We start from the raw sequence: 22,322 nt of genomic DNA, 5'->3' as shown, positions 1-22,322 counted from the left end.
AGCCCCGCCCTCCTCATCCAGGCTCCGCCCCCTCTCCCTCCTGGCCCCGCCCACTGCCTCCTCCCAATGGCTCTCCCCTCCATAGGCCCCGCCCTCCTCCGCCATGCCCCGCCCCTCTCCACTCCTGGCCCCGCCTCTCGCCCCCCTCCCTATGGCTCTCCCCTCCATAGGCCCCGCCCTCCTCCCGACTTCGCCCCGCCCTCCTACCCAGGCCCCGCCCCTTCCCCCCCTCAGCCAACCCCGGCTCTCGCCCCGCCCCTCCCTTCCGATTGGCAGCCGCCGCCGCCCACGCCCAATGGCTGTGGCGGGGCGGGGCACGCGCTGGCGGTAGGCTGCGCCGGGAGCGGGCGCGGGGCGGCCTGAGGGGAGTTCGGGGTGGGGGCGGGTGGGACCGGGGCCTGCTCCTGCTCCGGCGGGAGGGACCGGGACGGGGGTACGGGGCGACCCCGGGGCCCTTTCCGGGGGGAGGGGGTGGAGCTGGGCGCCGAGGGGAGCAGCGCCGAGGGTGAGGCCGGGGGCTGGGGCCGGGGCTTTAGCCCCGGCACCGGCCCCCGGCCTCACCCGAGGCCCCGGCCCTTCAGTAGTCCTCGGGGCGGGGTGGTGTGTGTGCGGGTCCACTGCTTGGAGTCCCTCAGCCATGTTGCCCCTCCTGCCAGGCGCCTGGGGGGTTTTGGGCCTTGGGGTTCTGGATGGGAGGCCTGAGGGGGCCAGGGCCTTGGGGGCTTGGGGTCCTGGGTGGCCAGGACGCTGGAGGCCTGGAGGGTCCTGGGCCATGCGGCTTGGACCATAGGAACCCCGGGGGGGTCCTGGGCTTTGCGACTGGAGGGCCAGGCCCTTGGGACCTGGGGGTCCTGGGCCTGGGAGCTTGGAGGCCAGGGCCTTGGCATTTGGGGGCATCCTGCTCCTTGGGGGCCTGGGGTGTCCTAGGCTTGGGGGCCTGAGCTTGGATCTGCAGCCCAGGCTTGGGCCTGGGGCCTGCGTTTGGATGTCCTGTGCCTGGACTCTGGGCCTGAGCCCTGTTTTCCCAGCGGTTTCCAGCGAGAGCCTTTTGTTTACCCGGGTTGTGTGAGGCCAAGGCATTGCCAAGGTCTCTGGTGGAGCCTCAAGGGGTGTGAGTGAAACCAGACCTGCTGGGGGAAGATTGGTTTAGGGATGGTTTGGGTAGCAGTATGTAAAGAAATAAAGTGATGTCACGGTGGCGTTTGCCTGGGAACAGCGACAGCTCCTGGTTCAAAGCTGTGGCAGGAGGAAATGCAAAGGGGTAAACGGGATTGTGTCGCCTCCTGAGCTGGGAAGGGGGCTCAGCTCTCCCTGTGCCCACGGAGAGGGCACGTCTGCTTCTGAGCAGCTTCTTGGCAGAGATTGGTAGTGCCTGGTGGGGGAAGGATCCCTCAGGAGCTGCCCAGTTGCTTCTTCGGCATCGCTGCCTGAGGCAGGGCGCTGGGTGAGCTGAACACCTGGCCTTAGCAGAAGGGGCTGTTCTGGGCTCGCATCATCCTCTGGCAGCCACAGCCTGTATGCAGTGAAGGAGTCTGGTGTCGGGAGCGGGGCTTCTCCCCTCTCTGTTAGTAGTCTGCTAGCTTTGAAGAGAGAGCCCCAGCCCGTAAATGGGGCAGCGGGACGTGGGCTGGCTGGCCAGGGCGTTAGGTCAAAGCAGTGAGGAGGTGGCTGCTGTTTTCGGGCGCTGTGAGGGGTTCACCTGGAGCCTCTCCAGGCCTTGTGTTCAGGTTATTTGGCATGTGGGAATACAGAGGAAAGTGTTTTGTCCCACTTGAAAACGGTTACGTCTCTGTGTGCTGGCATTTGTAGGACAAAGCTGGGAGCTGAACGTGTGATTTCCTTGCTGCACGAGGCTGGATGCGCTCGCTGTGCCTTCACTTCGTCTGCGCTGTGCTTCCAGACCCCCTTCTCTCTGCTTGAGCATGAAGAGCACCCGCAGCAGCTCCTCCTTCCAGGGTGCCGCTTCTGGCAGCGTGGATTTGAGCCTGACGGGCCTCCCGGCGCCGGTCTTGCGGCGCCCCAGCAGCGCCTCTCCTGCCAAGCAAGTGGCACGCTCCGTCTCGGTCACCACCGATGGCAAACCGAAGAGGAATGCTCTGGTGAGTCCTGGGCAGGAGAGGTCCTTCATCCCTCCTGCTGCTCAGGGCAGGAGACGTGTGTGTACGGGCTGCGGGATGCCTCGCTGCACAGACACTCTGCCAGCTGTCTAATGCTGGGCTGTGCTGATCCTGCGGGCTGAGCTTTGAAGCACAGCCTGGGGTGGGAGGTGGCACTGGGGAGGGCCCTGCCTCCCCCCAGGAGCATGTGGCATTAATGGAGTGCAGCTGCACCACTTTCAGGAGGGCAGAATCGGGCTGGTCCAGGTGTTAGTTAGTGCTGCAGCTCTGTGCTCTTGCTCCAAATCTGATCGGCTGCTCTTCAGGTCTCTTCTTGACCCTTTAACGTATGCAGAAGGGCAGGCAGGGAAGCATCAGGCTTCACCCTTCCCTTCCTTGCCCTTCACCTCCCTGCGATGACTTCCTTCTGGAAACTCCTGATTTCCTGGTATCTTCTGCCGGATGCTGTGGTGTTTCCAGGCCCAGCCTGCTCCTTGCTGAGCACCCTCCATTCCTGCCGGGGTCAGCAGGAGCTCTGGACTCTTGAGGTCTCACAAAGTGGTGTTTCTATGAGTGTTTTTTCAGCAGAGTGAATGAGCCCCAGGTACTTACAGGGCTCTGTTAAGATTCAGTCTCTGCCCTCTTTGCTGAGTAATCCCTGCTGTTTTGGCAGTCTTCCTTTGTGCTCATTCCCAGGGCAGGTAACGATCACAGCCCTTCTCGGCTGGGGAGCTTGCACAAATGAATGCGTTCCTGCTGGCTCAGCAGCAGTGCGGGAGCCCGAGAGGGAGTGAGGTGTCATTGCTCTCTGCCTCAAGGAGAGGTTGGCAGCTGTGGGGATATCGGAAACATCATGTTGGGGCTGTGTTGATGGGGGTGGAAGGGTAGCACCGCCAGCAGTGCTATTTTAGGATGCCTGATTCACAGGGGAAGCCTGCCTAGGCCAGACATCCCAGCTCTGCCTGCCCATGCTTCTCCTTAACATCACTGCTGAATTTAGCTCTCTCTTCTGCAGGAAGATGCAGGATCCCGGGCAATGAACAACCTCCGGAGGTCCAACAGCACCACCCAGGTTAACCAGCGGGTGAACAGCACACGCAGGTATGGCTCCAGCCACCAACGTACGTGTGTCTGTCTGTCCCGTGGATGGGACTGTGTGAAACTGCACCCATCTGTCTGACCTCTCATCTTGGGAGGGAAGCGGAGCCTTTAAAAAATGTGCATTAAACTCTGTCATACACATCGGGGGTTATAACCTGGCCTTGGAAAGCCAAGGACTGGGTTTTTGTTTGGATTTTTTTGGAGAGGAGGTCACTTGATTAGGATTTGGGAAATGGAGTGTATTTCTGTGGCTGGGAAGCCTCTGTCACAAAAGACACTCAGTTTAATTCCAAGGGATGTGACCGTTCAATTACAACAGCCCCTCCTGGACCCCACAGACCATAGCTGGACTGTGTTAGGAGACAAAAAATTCTCTTTCTGTCTCCAGTGACCTCCTAGGGCTGTCTCTGAATCACAGTTTTCCGTTCTTTTGTTGCTCTGTGCCCATCCCTTCAATATATTCTATTTCTGCACATCATGCTGAAATCTAAAGCTCTGTATAAAAATGAATCATTCGTAGATTTCATGGCTGTGTAATGATTCTCCATCCCTTCTCCTGTGTCGCAATGGCAGGCGGTAGGTGTGCCTCGGCTCTGTGCTGTGTGTGTTGTTAGAGTGCCCTGCTGCGATCAGAGCATGCTTCTCACTGAAGCAGCCTGTGCGGGATGGGAACCGTGCTATTGCTGTCTTGTTACTGTGTGTCTGCATGCAATATTAACTCCAGAACACGTGTTCTCTCCTCCTCTCTGCCTTCCCTGGGTTTGGGCTAAAGCTCAGAGCAGATGGGAGACTTTCTGACCTTCTTTGAGAGCGGTTTTGGGGGAAGAAAGAAACCTGCGAGTCTGAGTAAAACCTCCCCGGAAAAGAAGACCACGTGGAACATCTTGGTGAGGACGGTGGCCTCCTGGAGCAGGTGGACTAAGCCACCTCTGCCTGGCTGAGAGGTTGGCTGGGTTTGGTGGAGTGGGAGGGTTTCCTTAGACCCAAGGATCTGTGATGGCCAGGCTGGTCCTTCCTCAGCCTGCAGTCAAAGCTGACATGGTTTGAATGGCCAACATGCTTGGCCGGTCCTCTAGCCTTCATTGGCCTTGTCTCGGTCCCAGGGCTTTTGGCCCATCACCTCCATGCTCCTGGCTTCTGGTGGAGGCATGCAGAGGCGCAGGCAAAGTCTCGAGGCCTCCGTGCTATGAAGCAGAGGTTTCTTGCATGGGGAAAAAACTGGCTTGTGAAGGAAAAGGGTGGTGTTTGAGGACATGGGGTTGGCACCTGCCTGCCCTTACTCCTGCTGTTTCCATGGCAGGATGATCAACCGCGAGTGTTCCCGGGCCCTTCCAGCTCCCGCGGTATTGAGCCACCAGCAGGCATGAGGAAAAAAGAAGCCACCGTGCTCCTGGCAGCCAACTTCACTGCCAACAACAGGTAGGAGAGGCGGCGCTTAACCAGAGCCGGTCTGGTGTGGGGAGGAACTAACACGGAGAAAATACCTGGGCAGAGGGAGGTGTTTTCCTGCTGGTGCTCAGCCTCTGCTGGTGCATGGAGGTCAAGTGCAGGGCAAACTGATGATGGTGTGCCAGAATGTGCTTGGAAGTTGCACAGGAGCTTGATGGGTGTGTGGGAGAGGCTGCTCTTGCCCTAGGAAAGGGAACGAGTAAAACTTAAACCCTTCAGGGCTAGGAGAGACTTAAGGCAAGGCTGCCTGTAGAATAGCCTGAACAGCGGGCTGTTAGGTCTGCTCAGGCCGTGTCTGTCTGCGCGTCAGGTAACAGCTCCTATGAAGCGAGCTTGGGAATGCTCCAGACGGTCACGGTTGGGTTGAGGGTTGCAACGCAGGGAGCGGCTGTCGTTGGTGCATGCTGTCCCCTTTGGATCCAGCAAGTCCTAACACCTTGTCTTCTCTCCACAAAAGGAGCAACAAGGGTGCGATGGGCAACTCTGTCACCACCATGGTGCACAACAACTACTCCACCACTGAGAAGGGTCCTGCACCCAAAAGCTCCAACCAGGCACCCAGCTCCCTCAAGTAAGTGTGCTGGGGTCCTGGCTTGGAGGCTGTGCTGACCCCGTGTTCGTGCGCAGATGTGGCACAGGACGGGGCAGGATGGTGCCAAGTAGCTTCGTCTTCTGCCTTAGCAACGTTGTCAAAGCGACCTCAAATGAGGATGGCGAAAGCAGCAGCTTTGTGAAGTCTCAGAAGAATTTCTCCAGCAATAACATCATGACCCGCAACAACAACAGCAGCCAGCCCCGGAGGAAGGAGGTGACAGAGGAGGAGGCAGAGAGGTGAGGTGGAGCCGATGCGTGATGGCTGGTGGGAAGAGGCCGGAGGAGGGTGCCAGGCAGAGGGGTGAGCTCCAGGGGAGCTGGTACTGGTTTGTTCCTGTCCTGCGGGGCTCCAGATTTGGGAAGGGCCCCTCTCTGCACCCGCAGTGGCTGATTTACCCTCCCTGTGACTCGGCTCTGTGCTTTGAGTTGTCCTCATCAAAGGCACAAGTTCCTTCCACCCCAAAAGTCAGCCCGGGAAAGGGCCTTGTTGAGTCAGGGTGTGAGGGGACGGCACAGATCCTGGTGCCACGGTGAGCAGCCCACTCTCTGCTGCAGCAGGACGGGGTGGTGCTGCCCGGCTGGTGGCCCAGGAGGACCCTGGCGCTGCACTGACAGTCCCTCCCCCCGCAGGTTCATCCAGCGGGTGAACCTGGCCGCTGTGACCATCCAGCGCTGGTACCGACGCCACTCACAACGGCACAGGGCGGGAGCAGCGGCTCTGGAGCGCTTGCTGGCTTCCAAAAGAGAGGTCAGTCCCGTCCACTGCCTTGTAGCACACACCGTGCTGACACCCTGGTGTCCCGTTCACCTCGCTGGCAGGGGAATTTGGGTCCCTTTAGTCATCAGACCCTCCAGCCAAGACCTGAGGAGGCCCTGGCTTTGTATCTAGTCAGCCCCTTGCAGTCCAGAGAGCTAGGGAGGGTCATGTCCCTGCGGAGATGGGTGGCTGTGCAGGGGGGGAGCATGGCTTTGGCTCCAGGGGGAGTTTAGGCCAGGAGCCCCTGGGCTCAGCGCTGCATGGCTCTGGTCTGCCAGCTCCCTTCAGCTGTGAGCAGGCAGACACGTGGCAGTAGCAGCACAAATCCTGCTGAATTCTTATTGTCTCAGACACTCTCGTGGCCAGAGAAGGGATACCCTGTCTCAGCTCGTTGTAGCGAATCCGTAACGAGTGGCTCATTAGAGAGTGACGAGTCATCTGCAGCTATTTGTGTTTCTTTGTGTTTAATTATTTATCCCAATAACAACGAGTACCATAACTCTTGCATGTGAGAGTCTATTTTTAAGCCTCGTCTCCTTGGTGGTTTCAGACCCAGATGACTAATAATTACGTTTAGTTTCTAAAGAAAATAAGCTGTTCTAAAGTGGAGCTATTCTGAGGACTCTCTACCTGCACAGAGGGGAGGATTGGGGGGATGGAAAGCCTGGGTATGGGGTGACCTCAGGGGTTGTGTGCCTTTTTCCTCTTCTCTGCTGTGGGTGGTGGGTGCTGGAGGGCTCTCAGTAACATTTTGACCGTCCTCTCTGGAAGGAAAGGCAGCAGCGGATGGAGGAAGGGAATATCCTGGATTTGCAGGAGAGAAAGGATGAGGAACGGCGGAAGATCCGAGAGGAGAAGGCGCGCCTGGCCCGACGTGCTGCCATCCAGGTAGGGAGAAGGCAAGGCCTGCATGAGACCAGTTTGTTGGCATCTTCTTGTGAGGCAGCAAGAGGGCCTCTCCTCTGCATCTCTTGGGGCTTTGCATGAAGCAGAATTAGAGTCAGCCTTGGAAATGGAGTGCTCCCTACGGAGACGGAGGTGCCATAGAGCGGTTTTCCGTTGTGCTCCTGCCAAGCCTTGGCAGCTCATTCGGAGCTTGTGAAGACAGTGCTGATTTCGATCTAGTTCTCGGGGAAAGGGTGACCACACTGAAACAGGGAGACTGTAACTGCAGCTCCTCGGAGTGGCCGAGGACGAGAGTCCCCTGGGAAGGGGACCCTCCTCGGGAACAGGGACCCTCCGGGGTGGGCTGAGCACTGTGCTGTGCCTCCTGGCAGGAAGCACCTCCTCATCTTCACCCTGTCCTTCCAGCTCCCTCTGCTCTTCGGGCACAGATGAGGGGCTGGCACAGACTATAGGGAGTTGCGTGTTGGCTTGCAGTATCACTGAAGATTTTTTTAAAACCCCAGTTTCTCTTTGCCCTAAATGGAATCGTATTTCATCGGGGGGGGTCAGAGGAGACACAGCAGTGAGCAGCTGGAGGACAGCAAAATGCTGCAACAGCTTTGCAAGCACATGCTTGTGCCTTAAGTGACTTCCCAAAACTCGGCTAAGGCAGCCCCCTGGGCACTGCGGCGTCACTGCACTGTGCAGTGCTCAGCCCTCGGGATTTGGAGGCCCTTTACGGAGCAGCAAAGGACACTGCGCAGGGGCATGTGAGCAGTCCTTGTTCACATGTGGAGCTGGCAAGACCCTGGCCACCCCTCTGCTCAGAGCAGCAAAGAGTAGAGCTGTTGTTCCTATGCTTTCCCTTTCTCCAGAGTTGTCCTTGTTAACCCTTCAGCAGCAAGTTTGTGGGTTGTTGCTGTCTCCCAGGCCCTTGTTAAGCACTTAAAGCAGTGCAAGTATGTGGCAAAGCACACTCTGTGCTGGGGAAGATGCTGATGGCCTGTCTGTCCCTACAGGAACTGCACCAGAAAAGGGCCCAAAAGGCTTTGGATGCAAAGCGCTTGGCAGAAGAAGAGCTTGTGCTGGTGAAGGAGAGCAGAAGGGTAGCAAAGAAGAAGCCTGCCAAACCTGCTTCTGCAAGGAACATCAGTCCAGCCAGCAGCATCACCAAAGCCAATAATGCTGGTGAGTCCCTTCTGTGGGTCTCTGATGCTTTTGGAGCAGCGTGTGACATGAGGGGGAAGGAGGAGGGTGGAGGAGCCGTTCTCACTCTGGGGAGCTGCTTCGAAGGGGCTGGTGGTTGCAAGTGCCTGAGAACAGTCTGGTTCCTGCAGAGGTCAATTTCCATCCAGTAGCTGCAGAGCCAGAAGAGAGCAGCCTCGCAGACCTCGGCTCCATGCCCTCGCGAGACCCTGGGGCAGAGGACAAGCTGCAGGTGAGTCTGGCTTTACCTCGTGGGGATCCTTGCTGGGGCAGCTTTGGAGCCTTTGTTAACTTCTGGGGAGATCCGGCAAACTCTTGTACTGCAAGGTGCATTGTCATCTCCTCTAGGATGTGAGCTCCAGAGAGACGGGTGGTGAAGATCTGGAGACGGTGGTGACTGCTGTCAGCAGGGCTCAGTCCAAGGTCACTCTCAATGAGCTGCTGGACACACTTAGGCTATTGGAGGAAGAACCAGAGCTGCTTCCCCCACCAAAGCTCTTCAAGAAGGACAGATATGCCTGGGTAGATGGGGTAAGCAGAGGGCTGAGGCCAGTTGCATCCACCCTCTGACAGCAACGGCTGCCTGGTGGGAGCAGGTTCCCCTATGGTCTGCCTTCTCCCAGCGCTTGCTGGGTGGTGGAAGGTGAGAAACACAGCTGATTCACTGCCAGAGAAGGCAGCAGAGGGGTTTGGTGCAGCCAGGGGGGAATTTGATGCAGCCAGGGCTTAGGCATCCACAAGGAGGAGCAAAACTATGTGATGGCTGTGGCGGGAGTGGGGTTAGCACACTGCTGTGTGTGCTAACACACAAGGCTGCTTACTAGGGTGCAGGGGGAGGACTGGGCTCCAGTGATGGAGAAGACCCAGCACCTCTTCTCCCGAGCCTTCCCCTGGGTGCTCATTCACAGTTGTGTCTTCCCAGCAGGAGCCCAGCTCCAATTCCCTGACTGCTGATAACTTGGAGAAGTTTGGGAAGCTGAACCACTCCCCGGGGGTCCCTGAGGACGGGGCCCTGCTCTCAGAGGCCAAGCTCCAAAGCATTATCAGTTTCCTGGATGAGATGGAGAAGTCGGAACAGGAGAGGCCCAGGTCGGCTGCCTCGGCCACGCAGCGGGAGGTGAGGGCTGAAGCAAGAGGTGGTGGAGAGGTGGTGCAAGACCCTGGTGGGAAGGGTCTCCCGTCTCCTTGTCCTGGTTCCAGGCGGTCCCCATCCCCTTTTAATAGCGTTTTTCCGCTGTGGCAGGGTCTCCTCTCGGAAGAGGAGCTGGCTCACTTGGAGCAGGCATCGGCTGTTGCCACGGAGGTCACCAGCTCCATCATGAGGCTGAAGCTGGAAGTGGAGGAGAAGAAGCGAGCCATCAGCCTGCTGCAGACAGCCCTGGTGTGTGCACCAGATGTGCTTGCTTGCTGGGGAATGAAGACCAAGAGCCCTTAGCAGATGTTTCTGGGAGCAGTGCCTTTGAAGCACAAGATCAGGGCTCTGCAAATAGGGCTTCCCATCTGTGTCCCCAGCAACGTACTGCAGCACTCCCAGGGCTAGTGCCAAGGAGCCAGAGGCTGCCGGGCATGTCACAGTCCCGGTTGCTGTTAGCATGGAAAAGACCTGCAAGGCTCTTCCCAGTCTGGTGTGGGCTTCTCTCAGATTTCTCCTTGCTGCCCCCCTGATTTGAAAGGCATCTTCAAACTCCCCTCCCTGGCAGGTGCCTGGCTGGTCCAAAACCCCTTGGTCAGGACATGGGCTGAACTCGCTTTTCTTCTGTCCCATGGGGATTTGGGTGTTCTTGCCGGGGGCAGGAGGTGTGAGAACTAGGGACTTCGGTTTAGCTCTGTTCCTCCTTGTTCTGGCCTGACAGTGCCTTCCAGGTTCAGTAGTTCTCTCCTGTACACATGGTGGAGCTAGCGTAACTTCTTCCTCTTAGTGTCTTCTGTCTATTTCTTCCCTACCTCCAAAAGGCTCAGCAGAGGGAACTGACTGTCCGGCATGTCAAACAGACTGAGAAGGAGCTTGGCCACCAGCTCAGGCTGCAGAGGGAGCAGTACGAGGCAGCTATCCAGAGGCATCTGGCCTTCATTGACCAGGTAATTTCTCATCCCAACTCAGACTGATGCTTCTGAAGCCAGAAGCTGAGGTGGCTCTACCCTGCCCAGCTGCCCAATGCCTTTTCTTCACCCTGTCCAGCTCATTGATGATAAGAAGGTGCTGAGTGAGAAGTGTGAGGCTGTGGTAGCTGAGCTGAAACAAGTGGACCAGAAGTACGGCAAGAAGATCACCCAAATGCAGGAGCAGCACGAGTTGGTGAGGGGATGGGGAAGGTGGGGGGGCCAGGAGGGGAGGGGAAGAGAAGTGCCACGGCCAGAGTTGGTTGGTTTTGCTCAAGTGGGGCCTCTGCCCAGAGCAGTACAGTCTCTCTCACCTCGGTGGGGCCCAGTTCTTCTGGGAAGCCATTCTCTGTGCACAGAAGGTCCATGTCACCCGCAGAGCTGTGTCCTGGCTTCCCAAGTGGTTGCTGTCCTCTGCTGCCAAAAGCCAGGTGCATGGGACTGACCAAGAGACAGTGCCAGCTCCTGGGGGCTCTGCTTGGAAAGACCCTTCCCACACACCCTGCTGTGGACAGAGCTCTTCCCCGGCTGGGGGATGACCAGGGGATCTTGTTTTGGCAGAGGTGAAAGCAGGCGCTGGCACAAACCCGAGGAATTTGTACTTGTGGCCATATCCTCCTGAGCTGGGTGACTTCCAGCCCCCTTTGCAGGAGCGGGGATCCTCTCAGAGATGAATGGGGACAAGATTGTAAAGGAACGTGGAGTGTCTAAGCAATGGTAACAGACCTCTGTGGGTTTTGCTGGGCCTGACCAGCACCCAAACACACAGAGGGCTGTTTCCCCGGTGAGGATGTGCTGCCTGCTCCTGGGAGCTGTCTGGAGCTTCCCTCGGGACCGTGCAGAGAGCTCCCTCTCCCACAGATGGAGACAGCTCGGCTCGCCCTGTGTCGGGGCTGGCAGGGAGGCAGCGCCGCTGGCTCGCACACAGCTCGGCCACGCGGCTCATCCTGGCTCTGCTGCCCATGTCCCTGCTCGCCCTTGGCCTTGCAGCCGAGCTCGTGCTCAGGGCTCTGGAGCGGGGCAGGCGTTTGCGCCAGTCTGAGCCTGTGCAGACAGACACCCTCATGCAAACAAAGCGAAGGCTCGCTTGGCTCACTTTGCCTGAGTTTTGAGCCCAGCTGAGAGAAAGAAGCCAGCGCAATATTGCTGTACTTGGTGCCTGCAGGGGCCCCATCCTGTGGAGGGACGGGGCTGGTTTTGCTGCTGCAGCCTGCGCGGGGCAGAGGAGGTGCCTCTCCTACCTCTCGCTCGCAGCAGGGCAGCAGCGGTGGGAATGGTCCAGGAGCCCGTCTCTGCTCTCTGGCCCCTTTGTTGTTCCTGTTCTGGGCTCTGCTATAGGGGTCCCTGCTTCCTCTGCATGGCGGGGGATGTTTGTCCCCGTGGGGGTCCCCTGATTGCCAGAGCAGGTCCCCACCATGTGGCACGCTCCCCAGCAGGGCTGGCTTTGCCTCTGTCCCAGAGCTGCGATTGCCAGCGGTGCTGCCGGGCCCTTGGCACATCTGTGTAACTGCCTGGTTGGGCTGTTCCTTCCCTCGCTCCCCTGCCCTTCTCTCTGCCCTGTCCCTGGACTCACGTACACACGGCTGTTTGGTTTTGCCTCTCCCCTCCCATCTCGCTACTCCCCCGTGACTGCAATTCCCATTCTCTCTCCATCCCCTCCTTTTTTTCTCCCCAGGTCTGGCGCACTTTGGGCCCCTTTTGCGAGGTAATTGTGGTCTTTGCTCTTTTTCTGTGCCTTGCCCTTCTGCTCTTGCGCCCTGACATGCTCTGGCTCCGCAGGGCCTGCAGGCAGCAGGGCTGGGCTGGGAGCTCCCTGCTCAGCAGCAGGGTCAGCCCCGTGAAGGAGCCCCTCCACCCTGTCTCCCCAGGCCATGTTCTCCGCTGCTGCTTTCAGGCTGTCCCTGTCTTCCCATGACAATTTTCCTGCCCTCTTTTTCCCCTAAGAGTGAGTCCTGGGCTGTGCGGGCGGCCCGCTGCTACTATCTGCTCCTCTCCACACAGCGGCCATTGGGTGTCCTGCCACACACATGTCCTCCAGAGCTGTGACATGTCCCCACGTCCTGCACATGGTCGTCATCTGCCTGTGTCGAAATGGACGCATTTCTGGCCAGGCTGGGCTCTCTGTTGGCCAGTGCCTTTCTCACCAGAAGCCCCAGCACCAAAGTACATGGTTGAGTGCTTCAACCGGCTTTTGCCAATGGGAGTGCTGGGAAGAGCTCCATGGGCAGCAGGGCCTGGGTGTTTCTCCAGCCTTTTTGCTGGAGAGGAGGGCGGAGGAGGTAAACGCAGCTAGAGGAGGAAGCGAGAGCAGCGGCTGTGCGGCCTCCAAGTCTTTGATGAGTTTTGGGGTGCCGCAGGAGCTTGGTCTGCAGTGGTACCGCAGTGTTGGGGGGTGTCCCTGCCCATCTGTTTGTCTGCCCTCCTGCTGGAGGGTCTTCCATGCCAGGGAGAGGGAAGGGTGGAGAAGGAAGCAGCTTCATGCATGACCCTGCGTCTGCTGACAGATGGACTGACCTACACGCAAGGACCATCAGTGGCCCCAGTTGCCCTCTCTCCACAGGGGCTCTGTTGTCTCAGCCAGCGAGTGCTTTCCCAAGGGTTTTGCTCTTTTCCCCCGTGCTCAAGGTCTGTGGGGCAGCAGCAGCCCCATCCTGTGAGAGAGAGGAGAAGGCACGGGGAGAGTGTACAGCTGCTTCTCTGGACTGGGAGAACATGCCTGGCCGGGGCTGTGCGAATTGTCTGTGCGCAGCTCAGACCGTCTGCTTTTGCCTGCATCTTCCCTCTCAACAGCCAGGCTCCCAGGCTAACAGGGGTTTTCTCCCCTAGCTTGTCTCTGAAGTTCTCCCGTTTGCTTCCAAGCAGGAGATTAAGAAACTGAAGGAACTGATGAGCGCAACCGAGAAAATCAAGCGGGAGAAGTGGATTGATGAGAAAACCAAAAAGATCAAAGAAATCACCGTGAAAGGTACTGGCACATTCCCTCGGTGGTGGCTGGAGTCGGGCTGGTACAGCGGTCATGTCTGTGCTGGTCCAGGAGAGGGATGTGTCTGCAGAAGCTGCTGACAGCCTGGGGAAGAGCTGCTCAGTGTGGGCAGACTCTGCTCCCTGTGTTTGGTAGAGGCAGATGCTAGAGGGTAAGAAAGCCCGTGCATACTCGCCCCCACTTTCTTACCAGCCCCTCCTTGCTAGCTGATGTGTTCGCAGCCTCCTTGCCAGCTGGCCAGGGCCAAGGGCACCAGTGTTGGGGTCCGGACAGTCCCAAGGCCGAGCGATAACTGTCCTTCCTGCTGCCCCAGGGCTGGAGCCAGAGATCCAGAAGCTCATCGCGAAGCACAGGCAAGACATCAGGAAGCTGAAGAAGCTTCATGAGGCCGAGCTGCTGCAGTCGGATGAGCGGGCTGCCCAGCACTATGGCCGGCAGGCAGAGGAGCTGCGGGACCTGCTGGAGCGGGAGAAAGAGGAGCAGAGCCAGCGGGAGAGGGAGCTGGCCCGGCAGCGGTACATCATCATGGGGGAGGCTTGAGGGTGGTTTGGGGCTCACAGCATGGGGGTGGTGTCCACCACCTACGTGCCAGAGGGTTCCCAATATTTGCAGCAGTTAATATCCATGAGGAGCAGCCTCTTTCTTTCCACCAGCCTAAGGTGGAAGATGCTGGTGAATCAGGGGCATCCTCTAGAGTCAGACCAACCCCTTTTTGACTGTGGAAGGGATGGGATGGTGCAGGATGGAGGCATATGAACACCCAAAGCCAGGCACATCCCTGAGGCTGCTCTGCCCCGCAGGTGTGAACAGCAGCTGGAGCAGGAGGAGCAGGCGCTGCAGCAGCAGCGGCGCCGGCTCTACGCGGAGGTGGCCGAGGAGAAGGAGCGGCTCAGCCAGCAAGCGGCCAGGTGAGAGGGCTAGCAGCCAGGCCCTCGTGATAGTCAAGGGCTGGAGGCAGCCTTGAGCTTGGGAGCAGTGGGGCTGGTTTCCCCATGCCAGGCTCTGGTGGGAAGAGGGCTGGTGTTTGAGGTGGGCCAAGGGGGAGCAGCCTGAGGAGGGGGTGGCGAGGCTGAGCCGGCACTGACGTTGGGAGCTGCGGTCTGTGCGGGCAGGCAGAGAGCGGAGGCGGAGGAGCTGCGGCAGCAGCTGGAGGCCAGCAGCTCGGCTGTCACCAGGGCGCTGAAGGAGGAGTACACAAAGGAGAAGGAGGAGCAGGAGAGGCGACATCAGGTCTGGTTTTCCCTGCATTTCTGGGCCCTGGATTGCCGTTCTGGGGTGCAAGCAGTCCAGTCCTCCAGCACGTGGCTGCGGTGACTCTTGCTGGCACCACTGAGCCCCATATTCTATGGGCGTGATGCCACAGCTGCTGGAGCTGAGCGGTTGTGTCTCTCCACAGGCAGAAGTGAAGGTGCTGAAGGAGCGGCTGGAGATTGAGAAGCAGGCCTGGGAGGCAAACTACGTGAAGAAGGAGGTAACAGCAAGGGCTGCCCTTCTCCAGAGGTGCCTGGGGAAGGGAGGTCTCAAGGCAGTGTTTGCCATCTCTGTCCCCAGGAAGCTTGGCTGCTCTCCCGGGAGCGGGAGCTGCGGGAGGAGATGAGGAAGGAGAGAGACAAAGAGATAGAGTTGGTGATCCAGCGCCTGGAGGCCGACATGTCCTCAGCCAAGGAGGAGTGTGAGAGGGCAGCAGAGAACAGGTAGGGGGGAGAACGGGGAGGGAGCCTTCGAGTCACAGCTTTTTGAGTCTGTGAGCAGTGTTAGTGCAGGAAGGAGCGGCTCGCAGGGGTGAAGTTTATCTCTTACTGAGGAAACAGCTGTGGAACTCCTGTGGGGCAGATCCCTCCCCTTGCTGCACTGTCGTGGTCCCTCCTGCAGCACGAAGGTGGCTGGGGATGGTTCCTGCTGAGCCAGGCTGCCTGGCCTTCTCTCCTGTTAGGATTAAAAGGATCCGAGACAAGTACGAGGTAGAGTTCCAGGAACTGGAGCGGTCTGAGCGGAAGCTGCAGGAGCGCTGCAATGAGCTGAAGGGGCGGCTGGCAGAGCTGGAAGGGGAGAGCATTCGTCTGCAGGGCCTGCTGAAGCACAAGGAGCAGGAGGTGGAGGAGATCCAGAAGGTGGGTGAGCTCTCCCTGCTCCGTGCCCTGCCTGTCTCTGTCCCCCTGCGTTACCCTGTGCCTGTCAGCACCTTGATGACACCTCTTTGCCCTGCTGCAGGTGAGGGACCAACTGGCCCAGGAGCGGAGCAGCCTGGCAGAAGTGATCCGGCAGGAGTTCACTGACAGGCTGATGGGGACAGAGGAGGAGAACAAGCGGCTAAAGGCGGAGATGGTGGAGATGAGAGCCCGGCAGCGCCTGGAGCTGGACAGGGTAGTGCGGGAGAAGGACAAAGAGCTGGAGGAGGTTCACAGGAGGTGAGGCTGCCTGGGCTCATAGCTGGGGCTGTGGCTGCAGAGCTGGCCTGGGGTGTGTTTCCAGAGCATGTCCGCAGTGCTGCGTCCTCAGGCATGGCTTCCAGTCCTGTCAGGGCGAAATGGGCAGCAGAGTCTCACCCGAGCTGGCTGCCTGCTCAGCCGCTGTGAATCCTCTGGCCCTTGTGACTTCTAGCCTGCTCTGTGTCATCCTGTCCCCAGGGGGGCTGCTCCCTTGTGTGCCTGGAGGACACGAGTGCGGGGTGAGCAGCTGGAGCAGTGTGAGGACTGCTGCCAGGAGAGACCAGTGGTGCACAGCTCCGTCTGCGGTGCCTCCCTGGCAGGAGCACTGTGAGCCGGCCGGGCTCATGGTCAGCTCCTGGGGAGCACACGATGCCTGTGACTGCAGCCACGGCATCGTCCTCTGCAGATTTGCTGCTCCAAGAGGGGCCAGGCGACTCATTCCCTCCTCTGAGCGTAGGGGAGGGAGCAGCCTGCTGCTGGGTCAGGGCTCGGCTGGCCGCTGCACAGCTGCAGAGGTCAAGGGCAGCTGTGACATCCCCAAGATGTGCCAGGGACCTTGGCTGTCCCTGCACCAACACCTGGTTCGCAGGGAGCAGGGGCTGTGCTTGCATGCAGGGCTCTGGCACTGTGGGGCTCAGCTCCATCCTGCGCTCAGTGGGGAGATGGTGCTGGGAGCTGGGCTCAGCGTCAGGCAGGGATGTAAGGCTTCCTCTTCCCTCGAGTCTGCCTGCGGGGGAGGCATTTTGCAAATGAAAGGAGAATCGGAAGGGGAAGCGCGTTGTCCCCTGCGGGAGCTCTTTCTGCGTGGGGCAGAGCCCTGTGCTAATGCTCCTGCGTGGTGCAGAGCCGTCCCTCCGGTCGGTGTCTGTACGGGCCTGCTCGCCACCAGCTGTAACGAGCGGCTGTTGTATGAGCACATGGAGCTCACTGGCTTTCCTGGATCCTCCTGAGTGATTCGCACTCACTCTGAGAGCCAGGATCATACCTTAAGTATGAGATAACAAGGATCCTCTTTCCCCTTCCGTCCCTTACGTACAGCCTGGCAAAGGTTGAAAGGCAGAAGGTCTGGGGCTCTGAGAGCCGTGGGGAAGAGTGCAGCCATGAGGCAGCAACTGTGGGCTTGAGAAATGGGAAGAAACTTAAAATCCCCTCCCTGTGGTCCTGTTAATTAATTAAGTCTTGTGAAGCTAATGGCCCCTTCTTCCTGTAGCTGACTTGATACAAACTATGTACACTCGGCAAGGGAATAAAGGTGATTCTGGTGTGTAATGGCACCTCGAGCCCAGAGCTGCTGCTCCTTGGCTTGCTGCAGTGTGCCGGGCGGGGGGAGAGGGGCTGAAATCACCCCCCCGGGGCACCGGGCCAGCCCGGTATTTGGGGCTGGGCACTGGGGAGGGGGTCCTCAGCCTCTCTGTTCGTCTGCTCAGGGTGAAGACGGCGGTGGCGAGGAAGGAGGAGAGCGTGAGCAGCCTTCGGAAGCAGTACGAAGTGAGTGAGGGGGGCAGTGGGCCCCGGCCCCCCCTGCCCCTCGGGCTGTGGCTCTGCCCCGGGTGCAGCCAGCTCTGCCTCTCGTGTGCTCTGTTGCAGGCGGCTGTGCAGAGAGCCGACCGCCTGGAAGCCCTGCTCGAGCAACAGCGAAAGCAGCTGCTGGCCAACAACTGAGCGTCCTGCCGTGCAGGGCTGGGGGGGCCGTGGGGGGAGCAGACACCCATGTGCGTGGGGCTGGGGTCAGGCTCCCCCTGCCCTCCCTCTGCCCTCGTTTTTCAGAGCCTGGTCCCGGCACGGCTGCGGTGGGCCCTGCCAGGGCACTCGGCAGCCTTCAGGTGTCCGGTGGTTGTGTTTTAGCAATAAATCTGCGCTGGTTTCTACAGCCGTTCCTGTCCTGTCTGTGTCCCCTGGGGGAGCGGGGGACTCTGTCCCACTGGCATCCATGACTTCTTTTTATTCGCTGGTGGATTTGTCCCTCCCTGCGCGTATCCGTGCTGGGGCACAAGCTGCTCTTCCTCGTGGTGCAAGCGGCCGCCAGACCCTTCCTACCCCGTGTTCCTGCGTCCTGAGACCTTCCCCGTGGTGGGACCTGTGGGCCAGGGCTGAGCTGGGCGTCAGAAGCCTCCTCAGGAGCAGTTGGAGATTTTGAGGTGGGGGGCTGCGCTGAGGCCCCGCACTCCCCCCGGCTGATGAGGGATGGGTGGCCGTGGCAGCTGTCGCCCCGCAGCCCGACATGTGGGTGCGGGCTCTGACGGTGCCCAGCTCTGCGCCTCGCATCCCCTTCTAAACCGAGACATCCAGGATGGTGCGGGGAGGCACGGCCGGGGCAGGAAGTGATCCCGCAGCCTCTGCTACCTGCAAATCTCTCAGCACTCCCTGACAGCGACGGGAAATGCCTGGGCCGGGCCGGCGGCATCTGTTTCCTCTCGGCAGGGAGCGTGCGACTGCTCCTATGCAGCCTTTTCCCTCCAAGGAGGCCGGGGCTCGGCGTGGGGGGCGAGCAGATGTTTGCTCGTCCCAGTCCCAGGGTCTTTCCCATCCACCCTGCGCTCGCCTGGTGGGTGGTGGGACACGGCGGCGGTGCTGGAGCCCCTTTCTTCCTGGGGGAGAAGTGGTCAGGGAGACCTTGCTGTGATGTAGAACTGCAGGGTGAGGGGCAGAGGGACCCTTTGTCACCGTGCGGAGGAGCTCGGCTGCTTCCCAGCACTGGCATTTGTCCTTGTGTGGGCTCTTGCCTGCGGCTTCCTGGGGGGATGTGGTCCCAAGGCACCCATGGATGCCCTGGGCTCCCGACTGCCGTTACCCTGCCCATGCTTTGGCCACTTGGCGTGGGTGTCTGGGGGCACGGGCGCCTCTTCCAGCCCTGGGGAGCTGCTGGCGGGGACAGAGGGTGGCTGGGTCCTTTCCCCTCGCTGAGCTGCCCCTCTCATCCCTCCAAACAAGCAGCGAGGGTGGGGAGGAGGACGCAGCCCCCTTTTGCCGGGAAAGGCCGGGCACTCCGCTTGTTTTCACTGTTGTTGCTTTTCTAACGACCGTTTCCTGAGCGCCGCTTCCGTCCTCCGCCCTGTGCAGCCTCCCCTTGGGCCACCCAGAGCCTTCTGCCGCCGTCTCCTGCCCTGGCCCAGGCTGGGTGCTGGGAGCTCCTGTGCTTAAATTGATAAATCATGCAAAATCTGGCGTGGGAGAAGAGGGGATCAGACCCCTCGCTGCCTGTCCCGCAGGGCTTGTGCCTGTCCGCAGCCCTGTTGACCGTGTGTGGGATGGCAGCACCCTGTGCCCCGTCCGCCATCGCCGGCTGTGGGGTGAGCACCGGTGCGCAGTCCCCTGGGTGCCCCAGGGGCCCAGCCCTGCGCCCGCAGCCTCCCCCGGGGCTCCGTCCTCTGGCATCTCCCCAGCCCTGCCCCTCCCTGGCATCGCCGAGGCTAATTTCTAGGCCAGTGCCCGGTTCAGGCATGAATAAATCAGCGGCGTTGCATAAGCGGGGATGCAGATTTTCCCCGGATGGCTGCCTGTGCCCTGCTGCTGCTGCGACAGTGCCGGATGCCCACCTCCCTACACCCCGGGTGTCCCCTGGGACCGGGGCTACTGGCCATGTGGCACAAACCCTGTCCCTGTCCCTGCTAGCCAGGGCAGTTAGCAAGGCTGTCAGTGGCCGTGCGGCTGTCGGTGGCCGTGTGGCTGTCGCAGGCTCTACCAAAGATCCCCAATTAAGGAGCCCCTCTCTCTGCACTGTGGGATTAGGCGGGATGAGCGGAGCCCGTCGGCTGCCGGCGAGCCCCACCGCTGCGCCGGGAAGGAGGTCAGGAGTGCAGGGTGCTTTTGGCAGCCGCCGCGCAGAGATCGCGGCTCAATCTGGTGTCTGCCCGGGAGGGGATTAGCTGCGGCCCCAGACAAATCAGCCGGGAAGCCGGAGCAAGTTGGCAGGATCCGTGCGGGGTAATCTCCCCTGCTAATTAGGGCGAGCGTGCTGCTCGCCTGCCCGAGATACGGCAGCAGCAGTGCTCGGCCGAGGAGGGGACGCTGGTCGCGCTGGTGCCACGTTGTGCCTCTTGCCAGGCACCAGGCTCTGCCATGGTGTGACTGTCCCCGGGGCTCGGGGCTGCACCCCACGTGGTGCCTGGGGGGAGCCTTGCTGGAGCTTTTGGCCTCAATTCTCCTTTGGGATCTTCTCTTTCATGTCCGTGGTAGAAAACTGCAAGGAACCGGGGAGAGAGGAGGGCGGCTGGGGCTCGGGGTGGGCACAGGGGCAGTGGGCAGCGCTGGGGGTGGCGGTGGGTTGGGGGGACCCCAGCATGGCTCAGCCCTGCTCCTGGCCGTGTCGAACGGAGCTACTGGGGCTGTCACGTGGGCACGGGGCTGCTGTGCACGGGGTCCTGGCTGAGCCGGGGATCCCAGGTCTCCCCAGGGAGGGGCACGCACCGTCCCATCCCCGACCTCATCCTCATTCCCCGTCCCTAGCCTTACCCCACTCCTATCCCAGCCCCAGCCCACCCCTGTCTGCGTCCTCATCCCCGTCCCACCCCAGACACCGGCTGTGCTGGGCTCCCCCGTCTGCTGGGAGGGAAGGGGCGCTGGGCGCCGGGGCTGCCTCCACGGGGAGCTGCCCTGCCACCCCCGAAACACGACAGCCGGCTGATTTCATCCCCTCCCACTCACCGAAGCCACTGCTGCCCCTGCCCAGCAGCGGGAAGGCCTCGAGCGCATCCTCCTCCTGCCCCATCGTCGGGACTGGCTGCATGTGCTCCAGGCACTGAGGGTGCCTGGACGGGTGGGTGCCCAGCAGGGGCTGCGGGATGGGTGGGTGGGTGGGTGCCTGCGCGGGCTCTGCGCGGCCGCCCGCCCCCACCTGCATCCAGCCTCGCCGTGACTCAGCCAGCGCCAGCTCAGCCGCACGAGGAGCGGGGCTGACCGTGCAAACCCCCCCGGCGGCACGTGGCTGCCCGCTCGCCACGGCACCACGGCTGCTCCGGTGCGTGCAGGTGCCACCGCAGCTCCGAGAGAGACCAAATCCCCCCCCACCCTGGGTGCCAGGTGCCGTGCTGGGTTTGCTTGGCTCCTTTGAGGCCTGGGAAGGTGTGTGGGGGACCTCAGGGGGCTCCCAGGCTGCGACAAGCAGGCACATGGGGACGTGGCCCTTTGCACAGCCAGGAGGGACCAGGGACCCGGGGGTGGCTGTTGGGGGCAGTGGGATGCCCATGAGCTGTGCCACAGCCAGGGTGCACTGAAAGCAAAACAGGTGATGGTGGGGTCAGCAGTCCCCTGCTGCCCCTCGCAGAGAGACCTTGAGGCCATGTGGATCCGAGCTGCTCCGGAGCAGCGAAACGCGGAGGCTCGGGAGAAGCGAGCTGGCTCCGGCTGACGGGAGCGTGTTTATTCTCCCAGCAGTCTGTAATTTTTCCAGCCCTGTATCTATTTGCGGCGACGTGACATGTGCAGCGTGGTGTTCTTTGCAAGCTTGAAGTCTTGTAAAAAATTAATCGTGTACGCAAAATCTGGCTTTAAATATTAAAACCGACTGTGGGGAAGTGCGAGCCCTGTGCTAAGAGCTGAGCCCTGCGTGGGGTGGGCCGATGTCCCGCAGCGGCGACTCCTGGTCCAGGGGCTCACAGGGACGGGGCCATCCCACCATGACCCCAAAGGAAGGTCCCACTCGGGTCCCGGCTGCGCCCTGGGGCTGGGTGGGCTCGGTGCCGGGGAGCTGGTCGGGAGCTGCTTGGGACCGTGGGCGATGCCGTGGGCTGTTCCCTGCCAGGGATTGGGACTGTTTGGTTTTTAGCGCATCCCACGTTTGGAGGGCGCAGTCCCATGTGCCAGGGTTGTGGTATCAAGCGCACGAGGCCGAGCTGTGGGCCTCGCCGTGGGGCAGCCCCCCAGCCTGACAGGGACCCCATGCTGCGCCTGGCCTGGCTGCCTTCGTGAGGGGCTGCGGAGGGGCTTTGTTCCTCCCATCCCGGGCTGGGCCTGGGGGCTGCGGGGCTGAGGCCGTGCTGGTGCACGGGGCTGTGGGTGCAGAGATGTGGGGTGCTGGGGTGTCCAGCCAGGGCGTGAGGTTGGAGCGTGGGGTGTGGGCGGGGTTGGCTGGGGGACAAGGGGTGGCAGAGCCACCCATACAGTCCCTGGTCTCCACCCCTGGCCCATCCTCATCCCTGGCCCATCTTCATCCCTGGGCCCATCCCCATCCCTGGTCCCCATCCCCAGTCCTGTCCCTCGTCCCATCCCTGTCCTCATCCCCAGTCCCATCCCCGGTCCTATCGCCTGTCCTGTCCCTAGTCCCATCCCCATCCCCGGTCCCGTCCCCAACCCTGTCTCCATCCCTGTCCTCATTCCCGGTCCCATCCTCGTCCTCATCCCTGGTCCTGTCCCTGGTCCCATCCCCGGTCCCATCTCCATCCCCGGTCCCATCCCTGCTCCCGGGAAGCCGGCGGTGCCCGGGGCAGGCCAGCACCCGAACATCTCCGCGGGACCGGGGGGTGTCAGCCCCTCGGGGGGGTCCCGTCCCCGCTCCGGCGGGGGGTCCCGGTGGGTCCCGTCCGGGCCGCGCGGGGGCGGCGGCGGCGCGTCCCGGTGGGAGCGGCGGGTCCCGGTACGGGCCCGGGGCTGCGGCTCCGCCACCTGCCGCCCCCCCGCTCCCCGTCCCCGCTCCTCGGCGGCGGCGGCGGCGCGGCCCCTCCCCGGGGCACGGGGCGCGGGGCCGCGGCGGCCGCCATGGAGGAGGAGCCGCCGCCGCCGCCGCC

At 61.0% G+C, this 22,322-nt stretch overlaps 1 protein-coding gene across 25 annotated transcripts; it reads left to right on the top strand.

Annotated features, from left to right (window-relative positions):
* The first annotated feature begins 297 nt into the window (after positions 1 to 297).
* Positions 298 to 17,470, top strand: CEP131 (centrosomal protein 131). 25 transcript variants are annotated; one of them, XM_074607681.1, is made up of 28 exons: positions 302 to 327; positions 1,810 to 2,099; positions 3,112 to 3,197; positions 3,718 to 3,773; positions 3,970 to 4,084; positions 4,498 to 4,616; positions 5,104 to 5,217; positions 5,328 to 5,477; positions 5,871 to 5,988; positions 6,769 to 6,885; positions 7,902 to 8,070; positions 8,220 to 8,320; positions 8,437 to 8,619; positions 9,014 to 9,205; positions 9,332 to 9,469; positions 10,042 to 10,167; positions 10,268 to 10,384; positions 11,864 to 11,893; positions 13,051 to 13,153; positions 13,485 to 13,686; positions 13,972 to 14,079; positions 14,284 to 14,401; positions 14,568 to 14,642; positions 14,723 to 14,865; positions 15,105 to 15,282; positions 15,383 to 15,579; positions 17,028 to 17,088; positions 17,188 to 17,470. In XM_074607681.1, exons 5-28 carry the CDS (start codon positions 3,980 to 3,982, stop codon positions 17,260 to 17,262), a joined length of 3,039 nt encoding a protein of 1,012 aa, XP_074463782.1. In that variant the 5' UTR covers positions 302 to 327; positions 1,810 to 2,099; positions 3,112 to 3,197; positions 3,718 to 3,773; positions 3,970 to 3,979; the 3' UTR covers positions 17,263 to 17,470. The 25 variants fall into 25 exon arrangements, with proteins under 25 accessions (XP_074463772.1, XP_074463782.1, XP_074463771.1 ...); XM_074607671.1 differs by lacking the exon at positions 3,718 to 3,773 and having other exon boundaries at positions 298 to 327; positions 8,238 to 8,320; XM_074607670.1 differs by lacking the exon at positions 3,718 to 3,773 and having other exon boundaries at positions 8,241 to 8,320; positions 9,011 to 9,205.
* The last annotated feature ends 4,852 nt before the right edge of the window (positions 17,471 to 22,322 follow it).

This window comes from Larus michahellis, chromosome 14 (assembly GCF_964199755.1).
Source record: "Larus michahellis chromosome 14, bLarMic1.1, whole genome shotgun sequence".
NCBI lineage: Eukaryota > Metazoa > Chordata > Aves > Charadriiformes > Laridae > Larus > Larus michahellis.
Note: the sequence above shows the minus strand (reverse complement) of the source record. Positions and strands in the feature narration are given on the sequence as shown.